At 34.8% G+C, this 18,836-nt stretch overlaps 1 protein-coding gene across 6 annotated transcripts in view; it reads left to right on the forward strand.

Moving 5' to 3' along the window:
• Positions 1-18,836, forward strand: part of LOC116290665 (voltage-gated inwardly rectifying potassium channel KCNH7) — a 32,070-nt gene that overhangs the window by 7,546 nt on the left and 5,688 nt on the right. The window contains exons 1-4 of one of the 6 annotated variants that reach the window (XM_031697760.2): positions 1,954-2,113; positions 14,079-14,289; positions 17,617-17,879; positions 18,398-18,794. In XM_031697760.2, the coding sequence (XP_031553620.1) occupies positions 2,072-2,113; positions 14,079-14,289; positions 17,617-17,879; positions 18,398-18,794 (913 nt within the window). In that variant the 5' untranslated portion in view covers positions 1,954-2,071. Of the gene's footprint in view, positions 1-1,953; positions 2,114-4,867; positions 5,114-10,193; positions 10,556-12,734; positions 12,819-14,078; positions 14,290-17,616; positions 17,880-18,397; positions 18,795-18,836 lie in introns of those variants that run through there. The other 5 variants (XM_031697756.2, XM_031697757.2, XM_031697759.2 and 2 more) reach the window with 5 other exon arrangements.

Below are 18,836 nucleotides of genomic sequence, written 5' to 3' on the forward strand. Positions count from 1 at the left end.
TATGTTTGATTTTTACAGACATTGCCTCTTAAATATCTCAGAATTGAAGTGCTTTTTTTATTTGCCTTGTTATTGAGAAGAGACATCAGATATTCAGTGTTGATTCATGGTAATTTTATGACAAGCTCTTATGTAAACATAATAAGGAGCTCTGGACACGTCTCAAAAGCCCTGTTTAATAATAACCTTAGAGGACACAAGGAAAAAGATAAAAGAGACTAAAAAACCGCGCAAACAAAGAGCGAAGGAAAATAGGAATAAGAAAGAGAAAAAGGAAGAAAAATGTTCAACAAAAAAGGAAGGAAAGAACGAGAGAAAAAAGAACGAACGAAAGAAAGAAACTGGGGGAAAAAGAAGAGGGAGAGAGAAGAAGAAGGAGAAGAAGTAACAAGAAAACATAAATAAAAGAAAAATAAAAGAAATAAAGGAACAAAGCAAGAGAGAAAGAATGTTGTCAACGGGCCTCCGTGTGCTCACTTCATGCTTGGTGTCACGTCTCGCTAAGTTTTCTATTCAATCTCAAGAGAAACACCAATAATTCTTTCTTACTTTAGCTGTTTCGTTTGACTCTTTCCTTTATCAAGCACAAATAATCTTTGTCAGTTATTCTTCCATTACGAATTCACAGATAATATACCTAAAAAACACCTAAACCTGATGGTATTCAAACCAACCACAAGCGCAAGTTTGGTAATTAATATTTGATAAATGCGGCGCGGATGAAACGGTTACAGAAATGGTAGTAAGTCGTACAAGTATGAAAACTTATAACGGATGATAAATTATTTAACATGGTTTATTACTAGTCGTTGTTAGTAAAACTAAGTGCTTTTACGTGTATTATTTTGCGTGTTTGAAAAACATTAATAAAAAACTAACATTAATATCGTCTTCTCTAATACGCCTATCCATAACAAAGGTCTTTACAGACACCGTGTGACAGGGATGCCATAGACAGATATAAAAAGTTCAAGTTATATAAATTTCATAACGAAATGATTTATGCAAGACGATTTCTTCATGTTTGTAGCCATATTAGAAGGGAAAAAAATTTCATAGTGGGAAGCTTGGAGGCTTCGTTACGAAATTACTTGTGGGGTAAAGACGTTATCGACAGTGTATGACATTATTACACTATTGTCATTCATGTTTCAAGTAGAATCGCCGTTGAGGAGTGTAACAATGATGATCAGGTTTTTTTTGGTAATTTACGATCGCGAGCTTGCATTTCTTGGATTTCTTTAATCTTTCCCGCTGAAATTCGTAAAGAGGTGCAAAAAATGCGCGAGTATTTTTTAATTCCGTTTCTGCGCCTGACCTGAATCTTGACTATTTTCCGCTAAATTGAAGAGGAACTCTGTAGGTAGCGGAATAAAAAACAAAAGAACTCTTTCTTGAATGGGTCTTGGTTGTTTTACGTTTTACCGGTTAATATATAGCGACCAGATGGTCAATTTTGCGAAGTCGACTAAACAAATTTGTTTAACTCCCAAACATAAAATATTTACTTTGTGAAAGTAGATACATCATTAGCCGACGCCTCTCGAAAAATTCCAAACTTAGAAAACCTCCCTGAACTAAGTAACCCGCCAGTGAATTGATATTTAGACTAAACAAGCCGCTCAATTTGATTTAGGCTTTGTTCATATTATTTAGAGGTGATGATGAAAAATGCAGTCACTTTCACATTAAGTGTTCGCGGGCTCAGCAGGTGTTGAATTAGTTGCCTAGTTACGATGCTGGTTGCCATGGTTATGGTCAAAGTTATGGACTAAATAGTCTTTAATTCGGATCAATTTCCTCGATTCCGTTAAAATATTCATATATCAGATAAACCAAGTTAAGATCGATATTGAGTTTCCGCACGTCAGGCCAATGAAATTCAAGCATAAGAAATTAATATTGTCGATCGTATTCTTTCCTTTTTGATTTTTTGTTTTGTTTGCAGACTGAGTGCTCTGCGATTGATAGGGACATCAACAACACGACTAAAAAACGTTAGATTCTCTTCTGATCGTACTTTTTGGACGCCGAAAAAAAAAATTAGCGGTTTTTTGAACTGCGTTGTAAAATGTCTTCCGAAGCACTTCATTGGACGCAGGAGGAAAGAGAAGTATGATATCTACGTTTATAAAATCTTATCTTAGTTTAAGGTTTATGTTCGCGTAAACTGTGTTATCTTTTTGTTCAATTTGTCAGTTTTCACTTCCTTTTTAATATTCAAACTAGCTTCAGCGCAAGATAATGCTGCTATTTTCCGTATTTTAATTTCTTAACACCATTTTTCTGCAAATATTTTTGTATTTTGATTTCATTTTCAATGTCATATTCATGATCTTGTCCCATCTCCTTCGCCATATGGTATCGAATTCAAAAAGACAATCCGACTGTTTATACTTGGACAAAATCAATTGTTTGTTATTCTATTAACCCCACGGTCACAGCATCATTTACTACTTCAGCGTTTGTCGTTTTCTTTTTCTTTTTTCTTTTTTTTTTTTTTTTACACCTAAACAATATTCTATTTTTTTAGTTTTATGTTGTCAGTTTCCTCGTGTAGCAGCTGCTTCTTAATACTTGAACTTTTTATCATTATTCGACAATTTTTAGTAGATTCAAGCAACTAAACCGCTTAATTTGTACGACAAAAAAGTCACAAGAAAAAGTTTTCGTTGCATTTCTAGTTGGCTTATTGCGTAATTCAAAAAAGTTGTTTTTAATCCGGACACAAGGAAAATGGTGTAGTTTTGTAGAGCGGCAAGTCAAGAATTTACCAAACTTTGATTCAATCGAAATCCTAGCTGACGCTCTCGTTAGCAATTCCTCCTTGTTTGCCCTTATAAATATTTAAATAGTGGTATCTGATAACAAGCGTTTGTCCATCAGTAGTTCATATGTTTTGCTCAAGGCCATCAGATCTATTAAAATTTAAATAAATAATTAGATAAGGTTGCCATAGAAATCCATCCTTAAGAAATTATATAGATGGATATCGATAGATATATACATTGTATTGTAAAAAGTATCACAAAAGCTTTGTAATTATTTCGCCTGATGATGGTTTTGAGTTAAACCAAAATACAGCCCGAGTATATATAGAAATACGCTTAATTTGCTCTATTTCAATTAGCTTCGTTGCCATGCTGGCTTTTCTTTTTTAACCCCCTAAGTGGTGCCTTAACGTGGAGTTTTGAAATGGCCCCACAGGCCCCACGCGACCTCCTGCAAAGAAAGGGAGTTAATCATTGATAACTTTACTCGCAATCTGTTTTCGACAAGCTTAATTGGAATTATGCGATATCCCTCCTGGTATTTTTAAGTTGTCTATCACTAGGGGTTTCAAGTAAAAATATCAGGGATGGTATCCCATAATTTCTGGTATAATTTTGATGTACTTTAATCTGCGTAGTGGCATGCCACTACTCAGATATACTTGTACTATATTTTATCACAAATGTTTCTTGTATATAGATATATCTTCTGAGTGACAGTTACATTAATAACGTTAGGTAATTAGCGTGAACCTGTAACTTCATAGTGGCTTAAACCGATCAACCAGCTGTTTTTTGGCAACTGATATCTGACGGTTGGAATATCGTGTTTTATACCAAGCAGAATTTAACTGATATTTCTAATGAACGCGTAATTCAATTTCTCTCGGTACAACATACGTCGAATATCATCTCACTAAAAGCCGCCCAACTTCATAGGCCATAATGCTAATTAACTATTTTAAGTAAACCCTTATTATTATGTCTAAGATGTTTGTTGTCACTGCAGGTAAATCTACCGTCTTCTTTGTTAGTTCTGTTTTTGATTAATATATTTGAGCAGTTTTGATGTCGTCACGTACGGAGCCGGTAAGTTTTATTTCGATAATTTTCTTATCAGGCTCTCTGTGTACCGGGAACAAAAAAAGATCACGGCCTTTTTCTTCTTCTTTAGATGTGATCTTCATTTTCCTCCCAGTTTCTCTTCATTATTCCTCATTTACTCAGTCTTGTTGTCTCATCTCCTTCAGTTCTTTTCCTTGTGTTCTTCCTAACTCTTAGTCCTTTTCATCACAGTTTCACTTACTTCCTTCTTCCTTAGTTTACTCGCTCTTGTTGTCTCATCTCCTTCAGTTGCTTTCCTTCTGTGTTCTTCCTAATGACTCTTCCTTTTCGCCACAGTTTTCCTTCATTCTTCCTTAGTTTACCCTTGCTCACAGTGTTGTCTCATCTCCTTCAGTTGCTTTCCTTCTGTGTTCTTCCTAATGACTCTTTCTTTTCGCCACAGTTTCCCTTCATTCTTCCTTAGTTTACTTGCTCTCGTCGTCTTATCTCCTTCAGTTGCTTTCCTGATCTGTGTTCCTCTTGGTGATCTTCCTTTTCACTCCAGTCTTTTATAATTCTTCCTTATTTACTTGCTTTTATCAAATTGAGCTGATCCTCATAGTATATCAAGCAACTTATGCAGCTGCAAATTGAGAGACTTGCTTTTCTTTTTTTTTTTTTTCCTCCTTCAATTCCTTCCCTTCTGTGTTCTTCTTGGCCGTCTTCGTCTTTCATCCCATGCACATTCAGTCTTTCTTCTTTTAGTTCCCGTCTTCTAAATTCATTCCCTCGCTACTAGCTTTATCCCTTTCCTCTCTCCCTAAACACCTACTATATAATTACTCAACGTTCATATATTTATGGCTTTACATATCTATATTTAATCTTTTAAAGACTCTAACTCACTTCAGGAAGCGACGTGCAATATAAATTGGTCACATGACAACCTAGAAATCGTGACATATGTATATATGTACAACTGTGTGGTTTTAGCGCCAGGCTGATTGATTTCCAATAGAAAGACAGTGATTGCACTTAAGATACCTCCCAAACCGCAACTATTAACGTACACTTAAAAAAATGACCAAATCCCAGACTGGGGTCCATCTTCTTGGGATGGTTTACAAAATATGCGTCAGAATTCGTTGAATGAGTCAGTATAGGGCAACGTAATGTCGGATCAACGCCGTACAAATGCGACTCGTGCCGGGTTGGTTAGGAATTCTGTCATTGATTTCTTACATCAATTGGGAGCTCACCAAGTCCCTGGCTCACCGTACGAAAATGAGCCCTTCCTCGTAAGTAGATACATGCATTTTTTTAAAGCATATGCTTTTAGATAGCCTTTGCAACCGACGGTCGTTTAGGTCGTTCGCCTTCTGCAGTTCTCTGCCAAGTACTAGGAAAGAAGTATTGCTTTATGTCCACCAAATTCATACTAAAATTAAAGCTTTGATTTCATGAGCTATTCTATTCCAATCTAAAATGCAATTCATATAGTTTTTCTTATAGAAAGTACAAATATTATATTTTCAAAATCACACTTTACGCAATGGTCGCATTGGCACTGAAAATCTTAGCACACCATTAAGAGATTCAATCTATAAAATCTTTTTTCTTTCCACTGAAGTGCGGGAAAGTTTAGGTTAAAAGCTGTCTTTATTATGCTGTAAAACGTTTTAGAATTACTAATAGTGACTTGAAGTCATATTATATTGATAGTATTCATCAACATGCTCGTCTATATTTGGTGACTTGTCAACCAAAATTTCAATCAGACATTACGTCCTAAACACCAGTAAAAATAACTCGTTTTATTCCACCGTTTTGTAAAGACATTTTTTTAAAAAACAGTCTGAAAATCATGCTAAACCTTAATTCTCATGTTATTTTTAACTCGTGACGACCCAATTCAGTCTATCATCTGAAATCGTTTTCTTCTTCTTCTGTGGCTTTTTCGCGTAACCACATGCTTGCATCAGGTCGAGTTATATTCAATTTTTTTTTCAAGAAACGTTTGTTTAATTTTGCGTTTTACAGGATTAAAATTTCAAAAAGTAGCAAGAATATATTCTTGAAGATTTAGTTAAGGAAAAGGTTTATATATAGGTTTCATATCTATTGTGTTTCACGGACACGGACACCAGGTTGTTAGGCACAAAATTCTGACCCAAATCTAACGCTTTCACTTTACTTTTAATCCATGGTCTCATCAATATTCTTCAGTTTTGATTTGAAGCCCGTCAGAAACGAAGATAACTGATTTCACATCAATCATGATTATGATCTCTAAAGGCTCTTACTTTGTTTTCGTAGATATGTTTTCTTTATTTAAGCTTGCTCATCCCATTTTCTAGACATTTTGAAATGCATTACAAACTCACTTATTTCTCTCTCTCTAAGAACACCGGATATTTCAACAGCGGTAGAGCATTTTCTTACTAGAGTCCCAAAAACCATTAAATCGGTCGCCATCAAAGAAAAAATCGCCTAAATAGCTCTTTTTACCGGATCTTAATTTTTCATCCGTTAATTTTGTTGATAACCTCTAGCTTTCTCGTTAGCACTTTTCCCTTTTTCTGTTCTGGGGTATGTAATACAATCTTGTCGCATTTTGACTTGATATATGCTAATGTACTAAAGACATTCATTATTTAACGATGACCAACTGATTCGCCTGTAGATCTGCAACTGTGCGACACTTCTTTGAATCAGGCTTGGAATCTTTTATATTGGTATGTGTTTAAAAATGTAGTATAGTTTTGTGCATAGTAGTGTTTAAAATGGACGGTTATGAGTTAATTATAGCACCATGGACTGGTGATTCTTTTAACACAGGAAGACCATGCAGCAACGATAAATATGGATGGTTTTCCTATATAACTACGATTATGATTTGATGCTATTAGTTATATAATCTTACACCTTTTTAACACAATAAACAGCTTTGCTGCTGTACATAGTTATTTTAAATTTGTATTAGATTTTCTTGTTATTTCTTGTGAAAGTCTAAGTAAATTACAGCTTTAAAATAAGAATGCATTTGTTAGTTTTTAGACAAAAATATTCATAACAAAGTTCATTAATGTAGTTTAGTTTTTGGCTTCTAAAGTGATTGTTTCGACGATTTGATTGCGTTTATGAAATGAAAGAACAAACACCATCAAAGTATGTGGCCGAATTCAAAACAATAGGCATTTATCTTTCTTTACCTTTTTTAATTTAAAAATGCAAGTCAAGTGACTTTTTCGTACATTTCTGTGAGTGATAAATTGTTTCTATATAGAGCTGCTATTTTGTTAGGGACAAGCTACAGCCACCATTTTATTACACAGAGCAACGAATGTTATTTCATTTCCCCCCTCACAGAAGTAAGTTGATTTTAGTTAAAATATCAAATGGAGTAAATTCAGTAAAGTCCAAATCAAACTGAACTAACCAAGACTCGCAACCTCTAACGGTTAACCATTGCGACGTGTTGGCCCACGTTACATCTAATATTTTCTGAAGTCTCTTAAAGTTTTGCTTTTTTAATTGCTTAGACTTTGTGGTTCATTAAAAATTTTCTCTGCAAACTTATAAGGGAGTTAAAGAAATCCAAGATTAAAATATCTGCGATTTAATTTAAAAATACTGGAAGTTTCTAAGACAAAAAATTAATTGTCGGATCGAACTGACGTTGTGGAAAAAATTGAAAGTAATGAGTCTTAAAAACGTAGACGTGCGCTTGAATATGGGAGAGGTATGTGGTCAAGTATAAGTAAACTAAATCAGTAAAGGAAGCTGATTATGGAAATCATTTTCTTAAAGCTTTGCCTAAAAACAATTCTAGCTGTGGAATAGACAAAAGGGTGTGTGATGGGGAGTGTTAGGAATGAAAGCCAAGGAAAAGATAGCAAAAATGGAAAAAAGGCGTTAAAGAAACGAAGAGAGGAAAAGAGAAACAAAAATTAATTAATTAATTAATTAATTAATTAATTAATTAATTAATTAATTAAATAAAATAAAATAAATGAACGAACGAACGAACGAACGCATTTGAAAATTACTTTAAATTGATTGATATTTGCGCACTATAAACTAAATTGATAATAATTTACGAACGATCTATCCATCCATGCATCCATCCATCAATCATAGCTCTGCTGCTATACATCGATCCAAAGAGCTTTTTTACGATATAAGAGCTTTTAACGTTGTCTCTTACAAGATAAAGTATTTCCTGAACATGACGGACATCAGACGTTTTCGTATAATTCATGATAATTTGCAATACACTAGACTAATGTTGCCATAACTTCTTAAGCAATGTAAACACAGGTTTAACATTGTCTACTTCTGTTCGCTTATCTTGTCATAGAAAAAAAAAAATCGGTTGGTTATGCTGAAAAACAAGGCTATTAGCATGAAGAGCCTTCTCGAGAAATTTTCATCTTTAGTTACTGCAATTGCACAATCTTATTTTACTCTGCCGATAGTTCTCGTAGGTTATTACAGAAGAAAAAGGTTAAGAAACCTTGTCTCTACAACAGCTTTAAATCTTATTAAAACTAGACAGGTTATACTGAGCTTCATTTCCCCCGAACTATAAAAGACGTCAATTTGAAAGGATTCAATATTGTGCAGCTGCATCCTTCTTTAATACTAGTGAATAGAAGACCTTTCTCACTCGGCCGCCATTTTGGTTGGATCAATACGTCATTGGACGGCAAGCCTCGCATTCAAGTGCTGAAGGACGAGTTTGAACGGGCAAAAACAAAGGCTTATTTATACACGTATATATATATATTATCCTCCCCTATTAGAACTATAAAATGTGTACTGTGTTCGCTAACGAAGGTGGATAAGTCAAGGAGCGAAACATTGTATCTTCAAATCTTATAGCTTTAATTTGAAGTAACAATATATTAAAAAATATCTCACTTACAAAGTCTGTACTATTAAATATATATTTTTTAATTTTATCTGATCTCATACGACTGAAATATTTTTCATAAGCTTGGATTTTTTCCATCGTCTTTCTTTTGTCATTTCTTTTTGCAAATTTTCTAGCTATGATTTTGATTTTGACTTCATTTCGGCAATAAAGGCCGAGTGTCGTGGCCGAAGTCATCCAGAAAACCCTCAAGGCTACTTCGTTTTTTCCTTATTAAAAAACCTGTCTCGAAATGCATTTTATTTCCTTTATCCATTATTAGAAAAACGGTGTATTCGAAGGCAAGAGACGAGAAAAGCTCAAAGGAAGTAAATAATTAGTAGTGAAAAATCGAGCAATCTCGTTCAATAATAACTCATAAGCGCCTTAATGTCTGAAAATTCTTAGAACATTGCTTTGGGAAAGTGCCATTAATACGACCAATAAAGACTTATTGACGCTATAGGTTTTCTCTTTGAAATGCTATCTTATCTATTATAGACATTCGATGGATTTAATATGGATTATATCTTTTTATATCACACAAGAAATAGTCACTAACGCGTATATAACAAGTACAGAAACAAAAAAAAAAACAACAAACAAACAAAAAAATTTAAGTCGGTTTTTTTTTCTTTCGTCCGCTAAAAATGTGAACCAAGAAATATATGTGCAGATATTTTAAATATAGTTCTGAGACGTCAGTCTTCTGTAAAAAAAATATTAAAAATTAGAATGGATCTGTTGCACTAAAAGCAATAAATGTAGCCCCCTTCTTGGATTGCCTTTCTCGGCGTTTTCTAAACAATATGGCAGCCTAATAATGATAATAATAGTAATAGTAATAATAATAATAATAATAATAATAATAATAATGATGATGATAATGACGACGACTACGACGATAGCGATGATAATAATGATAATAATATTGATAAACTTTATTATTATCTCATTCTTATAGCTCATGGCACAGGTGCTTTGCGCATGCTAATCGCAGATTATAAATAAAATTATGAATATACAGAGTTAAATGGTTACATGCTCAAAGACAATTTTGAAGAAAAAAAAAGATCCAAAAAATAAATACAAATACAAATAGATAGTTGAATTAAGACTACATGATTTTGCATTGATCCGTAAGAAATTTAACTACCTTTATGTTTACGTACGTGCCTTACGTGAAATATTAGAAGACATTTATGGATTTATTGTTAATTAGAAAAAGTAGTAGCCATCTGGTTTGAAGGCACTACGCTTATCTTTATGGTTTTTTTTTCCATTATGGCTGACGCGCTTTTCTCGTTTATTATGAGTGTCAACTCGCCCCTCACACTTTAAAAGCACGAAACTGTCTGTTTCTGGTTTTCTTATCGATCTAAATAACCAAAATAGTTTTTTTCTTTTGTTATTGAGAGCCTCACGGCCGCGTCTTCTTTGTTCTGTGGGTTCCATAATCTCGTATGCAGGACATTAGGTTATTTGCGGTGCAAACCTGTTACAAGGTGATGCCAAAATCATGATCATCTCTTAGAGGGGTGTGATTGTTTAGACGTGGTTTCATTTCTGATATCTCAGGCTTGGATATGTTACTAATGGTTTACCAACACAAGTACAATTTGTAAGAAAAGAGTACCAATCAACTGCTTGAATTCCTTACTCAATATTATTAAGAATCGATTCTGAGCGCATCTAGATGAGAGTTTCATTGTAGTAAAATATATTTCTAGTAAAAAATATTACTTCCGTTGAGAAAGCAAGAGAAAAGATGTTCGGCGCAAGGAAGAAATTCCCTGAAGACGAAGAGCCTACAATCTATACACAAGTAAGAATCATTCTAACATCTTCATGAAAAGTTTAGGAATTGTTTTCATTGTTTATCCTAATGCATTTTAGATAACACATTTCTTAAAGACGTGTTATACCTTGTAAGTAATTTTCAATTTCATTTTTGGGAAGGAAGATCTTTTGTTATATTATTTTTTTTAAAGTATATTTTTAAAATCTCATGTCGTGAATGATAATGCGGTCTGGAAACACAAGAAATCTCATTAACACGTTTGCATTCAAGTTCCTCTAAATTAAAAGCAATGAACGTGTCCTGTTTTATTTTTAAACCGAACCAAAAATGTAAGTATAAAGTGCACCACGTTAGCAGACCACGAGCGATATGTCTAGCCTCAGTCTGCGTTGATACTAAGACGAAAAAGGTTGAAGGCTTTCAGACTTGGACAAGATTTGTTGTTTAGTGTGTGTTACTGACAGTACAAAATCTGGAAAACGAAAAAAATAAAAATAAATAAGTAAAAAACCCCACTTCAAGTAGGGTTTATATCTTCCTGAAGATTAATAGCGCTAATTTGATTATTCTAAATATTTTTTTAAAATCTTTTCCGCGGAACACCGATTTTAGTACTTAATACTGACGAATACTATATTTGCATGAAAACCCAAGAACTGCGGGCGATATTTTTGACAACAACGACACTGATAAAATTAGAATGAATATTGACGTAAGTACGTTTTATAGTCGTGCGTCTTGTATGATTAGCTGAATCATTTAATGAATTTGAAGTTCAAGTGACGGATAACTCGTTCACCGTCTGGATAACAATTGAATTACTTTGACAATTGTAAACCGCTCAATAAGGTACTGACACGGAAAGTAAGAGTGTGACAATGTATATGCGGCGGGGGTAGGAAGACAGATGCTAAGACTGACCATTTTCATATTATGAGATGCGGCAAGAAGTAGGTACAGGACGTAAATTATATCCACTATCAGGGGTGGGGACAGGAAGTCAAATATATCCCCTTTCAGCGGTGGGGACAGGAAGATGTTAGTCTATTTTCTGGTAAGAGCCGCCAGCAGAGGAGAAGGTTTATATCTCGATCTTTAAACATCTCTATGATAGCTAACACAAACATAGTTTGAAAAATAGGCGGCTCGATGAGATCGATTAGCTCTTAATCTTATCTTGGCACTGAAAGCCCATTCATTCAGTGATTGGCTAGTTTTCATAACCAGGATGCTGTTTGAATTAATTTATCTAAAGATTTTCAATTACACATGGCTGCCTCGTTTTTTGTTTTGTTTATTTATTCTTTCTTTCTTTCTTTCTTTCTTTCTTTTTTTTTTTTTTTTTTGGCTTTCATGTCCAAACCATCCATGAACCAAAGCGCTTGCCTCGGGGCCTTAAACAACTGAGTTGTTTTTCTTCCTGTTTTTTAAAAACAAAAAAATTAACTTTGTCTCCACGCGTGGGCTGACTCTCAAAATACTTCTCGGTTTCGGGAAGTTAAGATTTTCCGACTACTAACCGATGTGCCGAAAATTTCGCTCGACGGTCCCGATTACAACCCGAAAAACCGTGATTCATGTTGTTCGAATGAATGACTAGAATCGACCATGCGATATTTCATGATTTATAGTTTTTTTTGTTTCTTTTTTGTTTGTTTGTTTCGGTTTGTTTTGTTTTGTTTGTTTTTTGTTTGTTTGTTTGTTTTTGTTTTGTTTTGTTTTGTTTTGTTTTGTTTTGTTTTTGTTGTTTTTGTTTTTTGTTTTTTGTTTTTCGTTTTTTGTTTTTTGTTTTCATTTTTTGTTGCTTCATGATGTTGTTGTGTTTTTTTTGATAACATTTTAATTGCAAAATAGAAAATAGTCAAACATTTTGAAATGGCTTTTTTGAGAATTATGATGGCACATTGCATTTTCTTGAGAATTATTTCTTTGCTTTTATGAAAAGATGCAAAAACATGGGGTGTGACTCAAAGATTCTCGTTCGATTTGTTTGATCCTGATAAAAAGAATAGCTTACTGAATCGATAAACGAATTCATTAAACAACTAAAATAAATAAAAATATGAAGGAATAAGATATTAAAAAAAGGAAGAATGACAACTAGTAGCTAGGTTTCAGCTAATCAGATGCCATCCATATCACGTGATTTATTATCAACTTAATTAGCTTTACTTTACCCGGTAGCGATGAGTTCTTGCCATATATTCTCGACTCGTAAACCAAACAACAGAACCGTTATTCAAACCAGCTTTTTTGGATGAAAATTCTCTTAATGGCGGTCAACATGGTAGGTATCTTAACAAGAAACTTATTATATTTTAAATTTGGACACTCTTTAATATAATTCATGTTCTTTTGTTTTGCTAGTTTTTGTACGAACATTATATTTTGTTTTGTATATTCACACTGAGCTCGAACAGTCTTTGGAAAATGGTTTTTTGTTTTCACCTCATATCCTACTGGTACAATTGAGTGGTTTTATTATTTGTCATCACTAGTGCAGTCGATATCATTTTCTAGGCAAAACTGAAGACGTGTAAATAAATATAAAATCTAGTATTTTTTTGAATAACTTAAAGTCACTTAATCTATCTTCGTAAGTGTGAAAACACTCGCTTTTTTCACTTAAACATAAAAAACTGGCAGCTTTTTTTGTTAAAACAGAAACTTCGTGTGACTTATCTTAATGTAAAAGTCTTTTTTACCTGAAATTTCCGGTCTATTGTTCGAATATTTACTGCACTTAACGCATAAAAGTGCCGAGGATCTCCAGGCTTGATGTGTAAGATTCCCGTAAATTATGTAAACGAACGCAGTATGATTGGCAAGGTTGTTAGGGCTGAGGATTTTGCTTTAACTTTAGTCGCCCACTTTTCGGCCTTAAAATCCACTTATGAGTAATCATAGTTTGTAACAAAGCCATTCTCATTCTGTCTATATTTCAGTGCTCGCGACCAGACGGCGTTTTACAAAAAGATATTAAGTATAGCAATAGATCTAGTTCGTTAAACTATAACTATCGATGGCTGGCTTAGCTTGCCTAAATATCCCTTCTCTTGGGAGATCAGTAAATCGTTTCTTATGTCCGTGATGTGATTATTGCTTGCAAAATTGCAAGACCTTGAGAAAGATTACATTAAAACGCGATACTTGTCGGACATTAATCTTGTAGTAAGCCAGAAGACTTCATTAAATTATACATGAGTAGCTATTCTCTTTTTTGAGCGAATAATGTTTGAATCTCACCTGTTTTCTTTTGAAGAGCGGACGCCTGTGTAGTTCAATTTCCGCCTCGACAAGTGACAAAAAAATTCAAAGACAAAAATCATCATAGTACCCTATAGTTCTTCGCTTCCTTCAGTCACCGTGCAACAAGCTCTTACTAACGCTGACACAGCTTAGAATTAAGAACTTTTAGTTGGTCTAGATCATAACAGCCTGCTTGGCTTGTGCAAATAATTAGCTTTGTTCAAACTAGAACATACATTATCGCCATAGGATGTGACTTTGAATTGTTATAACGATTTTCCTGTATCTCTTATCGCAGGTCATGGCCGCATTCAAGCGATGGCAGGCGAGATACAAACGCTACAAGCTTCAAATTCCTCCTCAAATGCGAAATAGAATCATCCTACATTATGGTTTATTCAAAATCACCTGGGATTGGATGATAATGATGTTAGTGTTGTACACTGCAGTCGAAGTGCCACTTGTTTCTTCCTTCGTCATGACACAGGTCGATAAAAACAAGTCGAAACGTAAGTTATTATAGTAAAACCTCCTTAAACTAACCATAGATCGCCCCCTTGCATCAAATTCCAGAGCCGCCAAATTTAGAGGACAGACAATGGATTTCAATTTCCATGAGATTGAAAATCTATCGTTTTGTCCTTCAAATTGAACTTGTCTAGGAATTCATGCAAAGGGCCTAGGAATAATGGAACCACAATTTTAAACTTATGATTGTTAACGTTCGTTTCTTTCCGTTAGAAAAGGAAATAGCCACACTCACTATTATATTATAAATACTCTGAACTTTTATTCTTTTTACTAAAATATTCGTCAGGATCGAATAAATTTAGGCAGGATAGTTAATTTATTTTAATTTTTTCTACAAAGGTGAAAGAGTTGCTTTAAAGTTTACTGCATTATCTATTCTTTCCTTTAATATTTTTCTTTTGTTTATTTTCTCATCCTCTTCCTCCTCGTTCTCGTTCTCGTTCATTGAATATACAGAATCGGAAGTCGTTTCTAAAAACACCGTTACTATAATACATTTGAAAAACACTTATCTTAACTCACAAATCGCTTTTTTTTTCTTTTTTTTTTTTTTTGAGTGGAATATGTTTGTTCTCTCTCTAATCGCCGTCACACGGTAGTTCAGTCGCATCGTTGTTTTCGAGGGAGATTTCTTCTGTTTCATTTTTTTACCGACATCTCGAGCCAATGAATTGGTTGTCCAAGTTTATTTAGTTTATTTAAGTTTTTTCGTTTCCTATAATTAAAATATAATGGAATCTTATGTGACCAAAATACTGTAAACCCCCCCAAAAAAATAAAAAAATAAATAATAAATGAATTGAAAAACCAAGGTGTTTGAATATGATATGCAAAGTAAAACCCATTTTATATTGCTCACCTACTTGACTACCCTCTTAATCTATGATATATATTAACTATCTACTAGCTGAAGGTGCCAGAAAACAAATATATATTAGAATAATATATATAATGTAAAAAATGTCTAATAACATGAGTAATGGCTTATGTGTTTAGAACTTATTCAAGAGTAGTTACGATTGCTCCACAAAACTTGTGACGCACACAGAAAAAAGCTTTATATGAATTTTACAATTAGCTAGAGAAGACAAATGGAACACCTGTCTAACTGATGAATATAGATAACTTTTGAGATACCTCACGTCTATTAATCGAATTTAATAAGCTAGTAAACGGTAAACTGGAAAGAGCTCGAGGCTTTTAGGATCATTATCTGGGAAAGTCACAAATGAGTTTGCCTACGGTTGACCACAAAATTATCTTCTTTTTCATTTCCTCAATTTTTCCAAGAATTTTGTTTTGAATCAGACAAATATGTTGTTCCTTCGCGGGTACGATAAGATTAAGACACTTTAAGGATTCAAATTTTTTATTGATCAAAAATTAAGATCGAAAATACTTATTCTTATGTGTGTTAAGGTACTCAAGCGGATGTAAATTAGCGATAATTCTTAAGATAACTGAAATATTGCTTTTTTGAGTAATGGACTATTTTTCAAGGTTCACTATCGAGCCGCCCGCACGTTCGTCTAATTCAGGTTTCAAATTTATTAGGACTAGCATATCTTTTCAGCGATGGAAAAAATAACGCGTTTTAAAACGTGGCCAATTCAAGGTCAGTTCTTTCAAGCCTCTATCGGTCTAGAAATTGCGCCTATAGTATCCTTGTTTTCATTCTAAGTGAACATTATCTATCGTCAAGACAACGCGGACAAAAATACTGTCATTTCTACATAAATACGAGTGACACCATGCTAAGCTTTTATGCGATCTTTGTTAGTTTAGCAAGAATGCTTGCAGCAACTTCTCTTTGTTATCCCTCTAGTATTTTTTTAGTATTTATTGAACGTCATACCACTCAGCATCGAAAAGTGTAAATAACCCTAGCCATGGCATGGGTCTGTTTGCCACACATCCGCTTCAACTCCTTTGCTAGGCGACCAGTTTACTAATCACATCGCTTGTGATTTTATTAGGACTTATCACACTTTTACTCTGTAGAGATCAATGACCTTTCTGAAAAATTGGCGCGAACCAGGTGTGTGTTCGTCAACAACGTGATAAGCGCGTGGGCACAGGGCATTTGACATTTTATACAGTGTTTATTAAAACATTCAGAGTCTTTATGCATTTTTCTTTTAATTTTTAATGATGTTTATTATGACTTTTTTTTTTTTTTTTTAAACAGCGGAGATTTCCAGCGTCGCGCCTTTGAGGGGGCAGTTCTAATATATTTATTGCATTGAAGTCATTTAAACTCAGGCAGCCCATAACAGAAAATTATTTTTGGCTAAACCCTGAATAATCCGGACACTTTCTTTAATCCCCGCGAATTTCCGTACTAAAGAGGTTCGACTTCACACTGTTGACCTGTCAAAATCAGATGGTACATTTAATCCTGACTTTATTTCCCGAAGCTGACGTTGTTATTTTGAACTTGGACAGTTCCCAAGATAGTCAACTTTGTTTGTTTGTGCTTTTCCTTCCTAAGTGGCCTGTGTGATAAAAACAGCAGATGGTAGAATGACCACAGGACTCATCAAAGTTGAGAGTTCCGATCTACACGCATGGCTTTGTACAAAACATTACATTCAGATCCTCTCTTACCGGGTTAAGGTTGGGGGAGAGGGGGGGGGGGGGGTTAGATAGGAGGGAGGGAGGGGTGCCATTTTCTTCGCACTACTAGCTTTAGCAAATTATACATCCTCTCTGCTAAATCAAGATCTTTTTAATGAAAAGAGCAGGGTGGCCAAGAGTCGTCCAGGATAATGGGGAGTCCAGGGGCAAATAAAGCTTTGTTACAGTAAATAATAACAGCTCACCACAAGAGAATACAACACAAGATGAATTTAGACGGCACATCGATCACCTTTACCCATAAAAGAAAGACAAACAAACGAAACTCTATATATTTTCTGTCATCTTTGTTTTGTTTTGCCCCCTGGCAAGATGGCCGACGTATCGTCGAAGTAGTCCATTCACATGGAATCTACAAAAAAAAAAAAAAAAACCCTGTCAATAGGGAGGGGATCGAAATCGCAGTCCTCCTTGAAACCCTTGGGGGAGGGGAAGGCCAAAAAATTCGATAGTAATACCATTTGGAAGCTGCTTTTTGATGGCCCCTTAGTAAAGCACCTCTTTTGTTAGGTTAGGTCTTTTAATTGTTTAGAAGACCAACCTTTTTCCATTTTAATCTTATTTGAACGGTTTTTAAACCAAACATGAAACTTGTTGCAAACAGTGAATATGGAAGAACGCCTCACATTCGATAAGATAATGTTTGTGTTCTGTTTTTTTTTTGCTAGGCCCTGACGTGAAAGGACACACCTTTGAGAGTATTAAGTATCTCTACCCATCAGCCTATCCTCTCCTCATCACAGACCTGTGCGTGGATGTGATCTTCATGATCGATATTGTGCTCAACTTTCGCTCAACGTACGTGGAAGAAGGAGAGGCGCTCGTAACGAATCCATTCAAGATCGCTATCCATTACTTGAAGTCTTACTTTTTGATGGACCTCGTCGCTGCTGTTCCTTGGGAGCTTCTAATTAATGCTAATGATGAAGGGGTAAATATAACGTTAGCAAATGAACGGTCGACACTTTTGAGGGGACAAGAGGGGGTGGGGACTACATTGTTCTTAGTGTGTCTTGGCAAAGTTGTATGCGAGCGTCAGTATTGGTAGTGCAGTGCCAATGGATGCACCACATTAACAACTAAATATGTGCATTAATGTAAGAGTACCATAATATGTGAAGAAGGCAGTCGAATAGAGTGAATACCATATATATGTGAAAAACGTTTGTAAGAAATTGCACAAATTTGCACAAATTAGTAAGTTCATTAGACCGCACACTACTTTGCGTTTATTTGTACAATTTTGTTAGATAAAATGTTCACGGATGTATGGAATGCACTCTAGCAATCTAAGTTAGGTTACCTATAGAATAAGTACATCTGTAAGTGAAAGTGAAATGGTAACTTGCAACCCAAGGCATCACTGATTGCATTCAAATAAATTCACATTACATTCAATCGTGTAGTAAGACTAACTTCAATCTTGTACTTCTTATTCTTTATTTACAGAATACCACCCTTTTCAGTCTCCTAAAAACAGCGCGACTACTTCGGTTATTCCGAGCCGCGAGGAAACTGGATCGGAACTACGAGTACATGACGTCACTACTGTTTCTAATGCTTATGTTTTTCATGCTCGTCGCTCATTGGATGGCCTGTGCCTGGTATGCCATTGGCTTTTCTGAAGTCGAACATCTATCCACCTCTTGGCTCTATAAGCTAGCGGACGAAAGTGGCAAGCCTTTCAACTTCTCAGGTGACCCTATGCTTGGCCCTTCATTGAGCGCACGTTATCTGACGTCATTGTATTACGTCATGACCTTGTGTACGACGGTTGGATTTGGGAATGTTTCAGCCAACACGAATGCCGAAAGGATATTCACTATTTGTGGGATGTTACTCGGAGGTAAGGATTTTGTTTGTATTCGGGGAAAAGCGCACGGGTTGA

This window comes from Actinia tenebrosa, unplaced genomic scaffold (assembly GCF_029948245.1).
Source record: "Actinia tenebrosa isolate PJP-AT-01 unplaced genomic scaffold, QUT_ActTen_1.0 PGA_scaffold6__47_contigs__length_16458017, whole genome shotgun sequence".
Lineage (NCBI taxonomy): Eukaryota > Metazoa > Cnidaria > Anthozoa > Actiniaria > Actiniidae > Actinia > Actinia tenebrosa.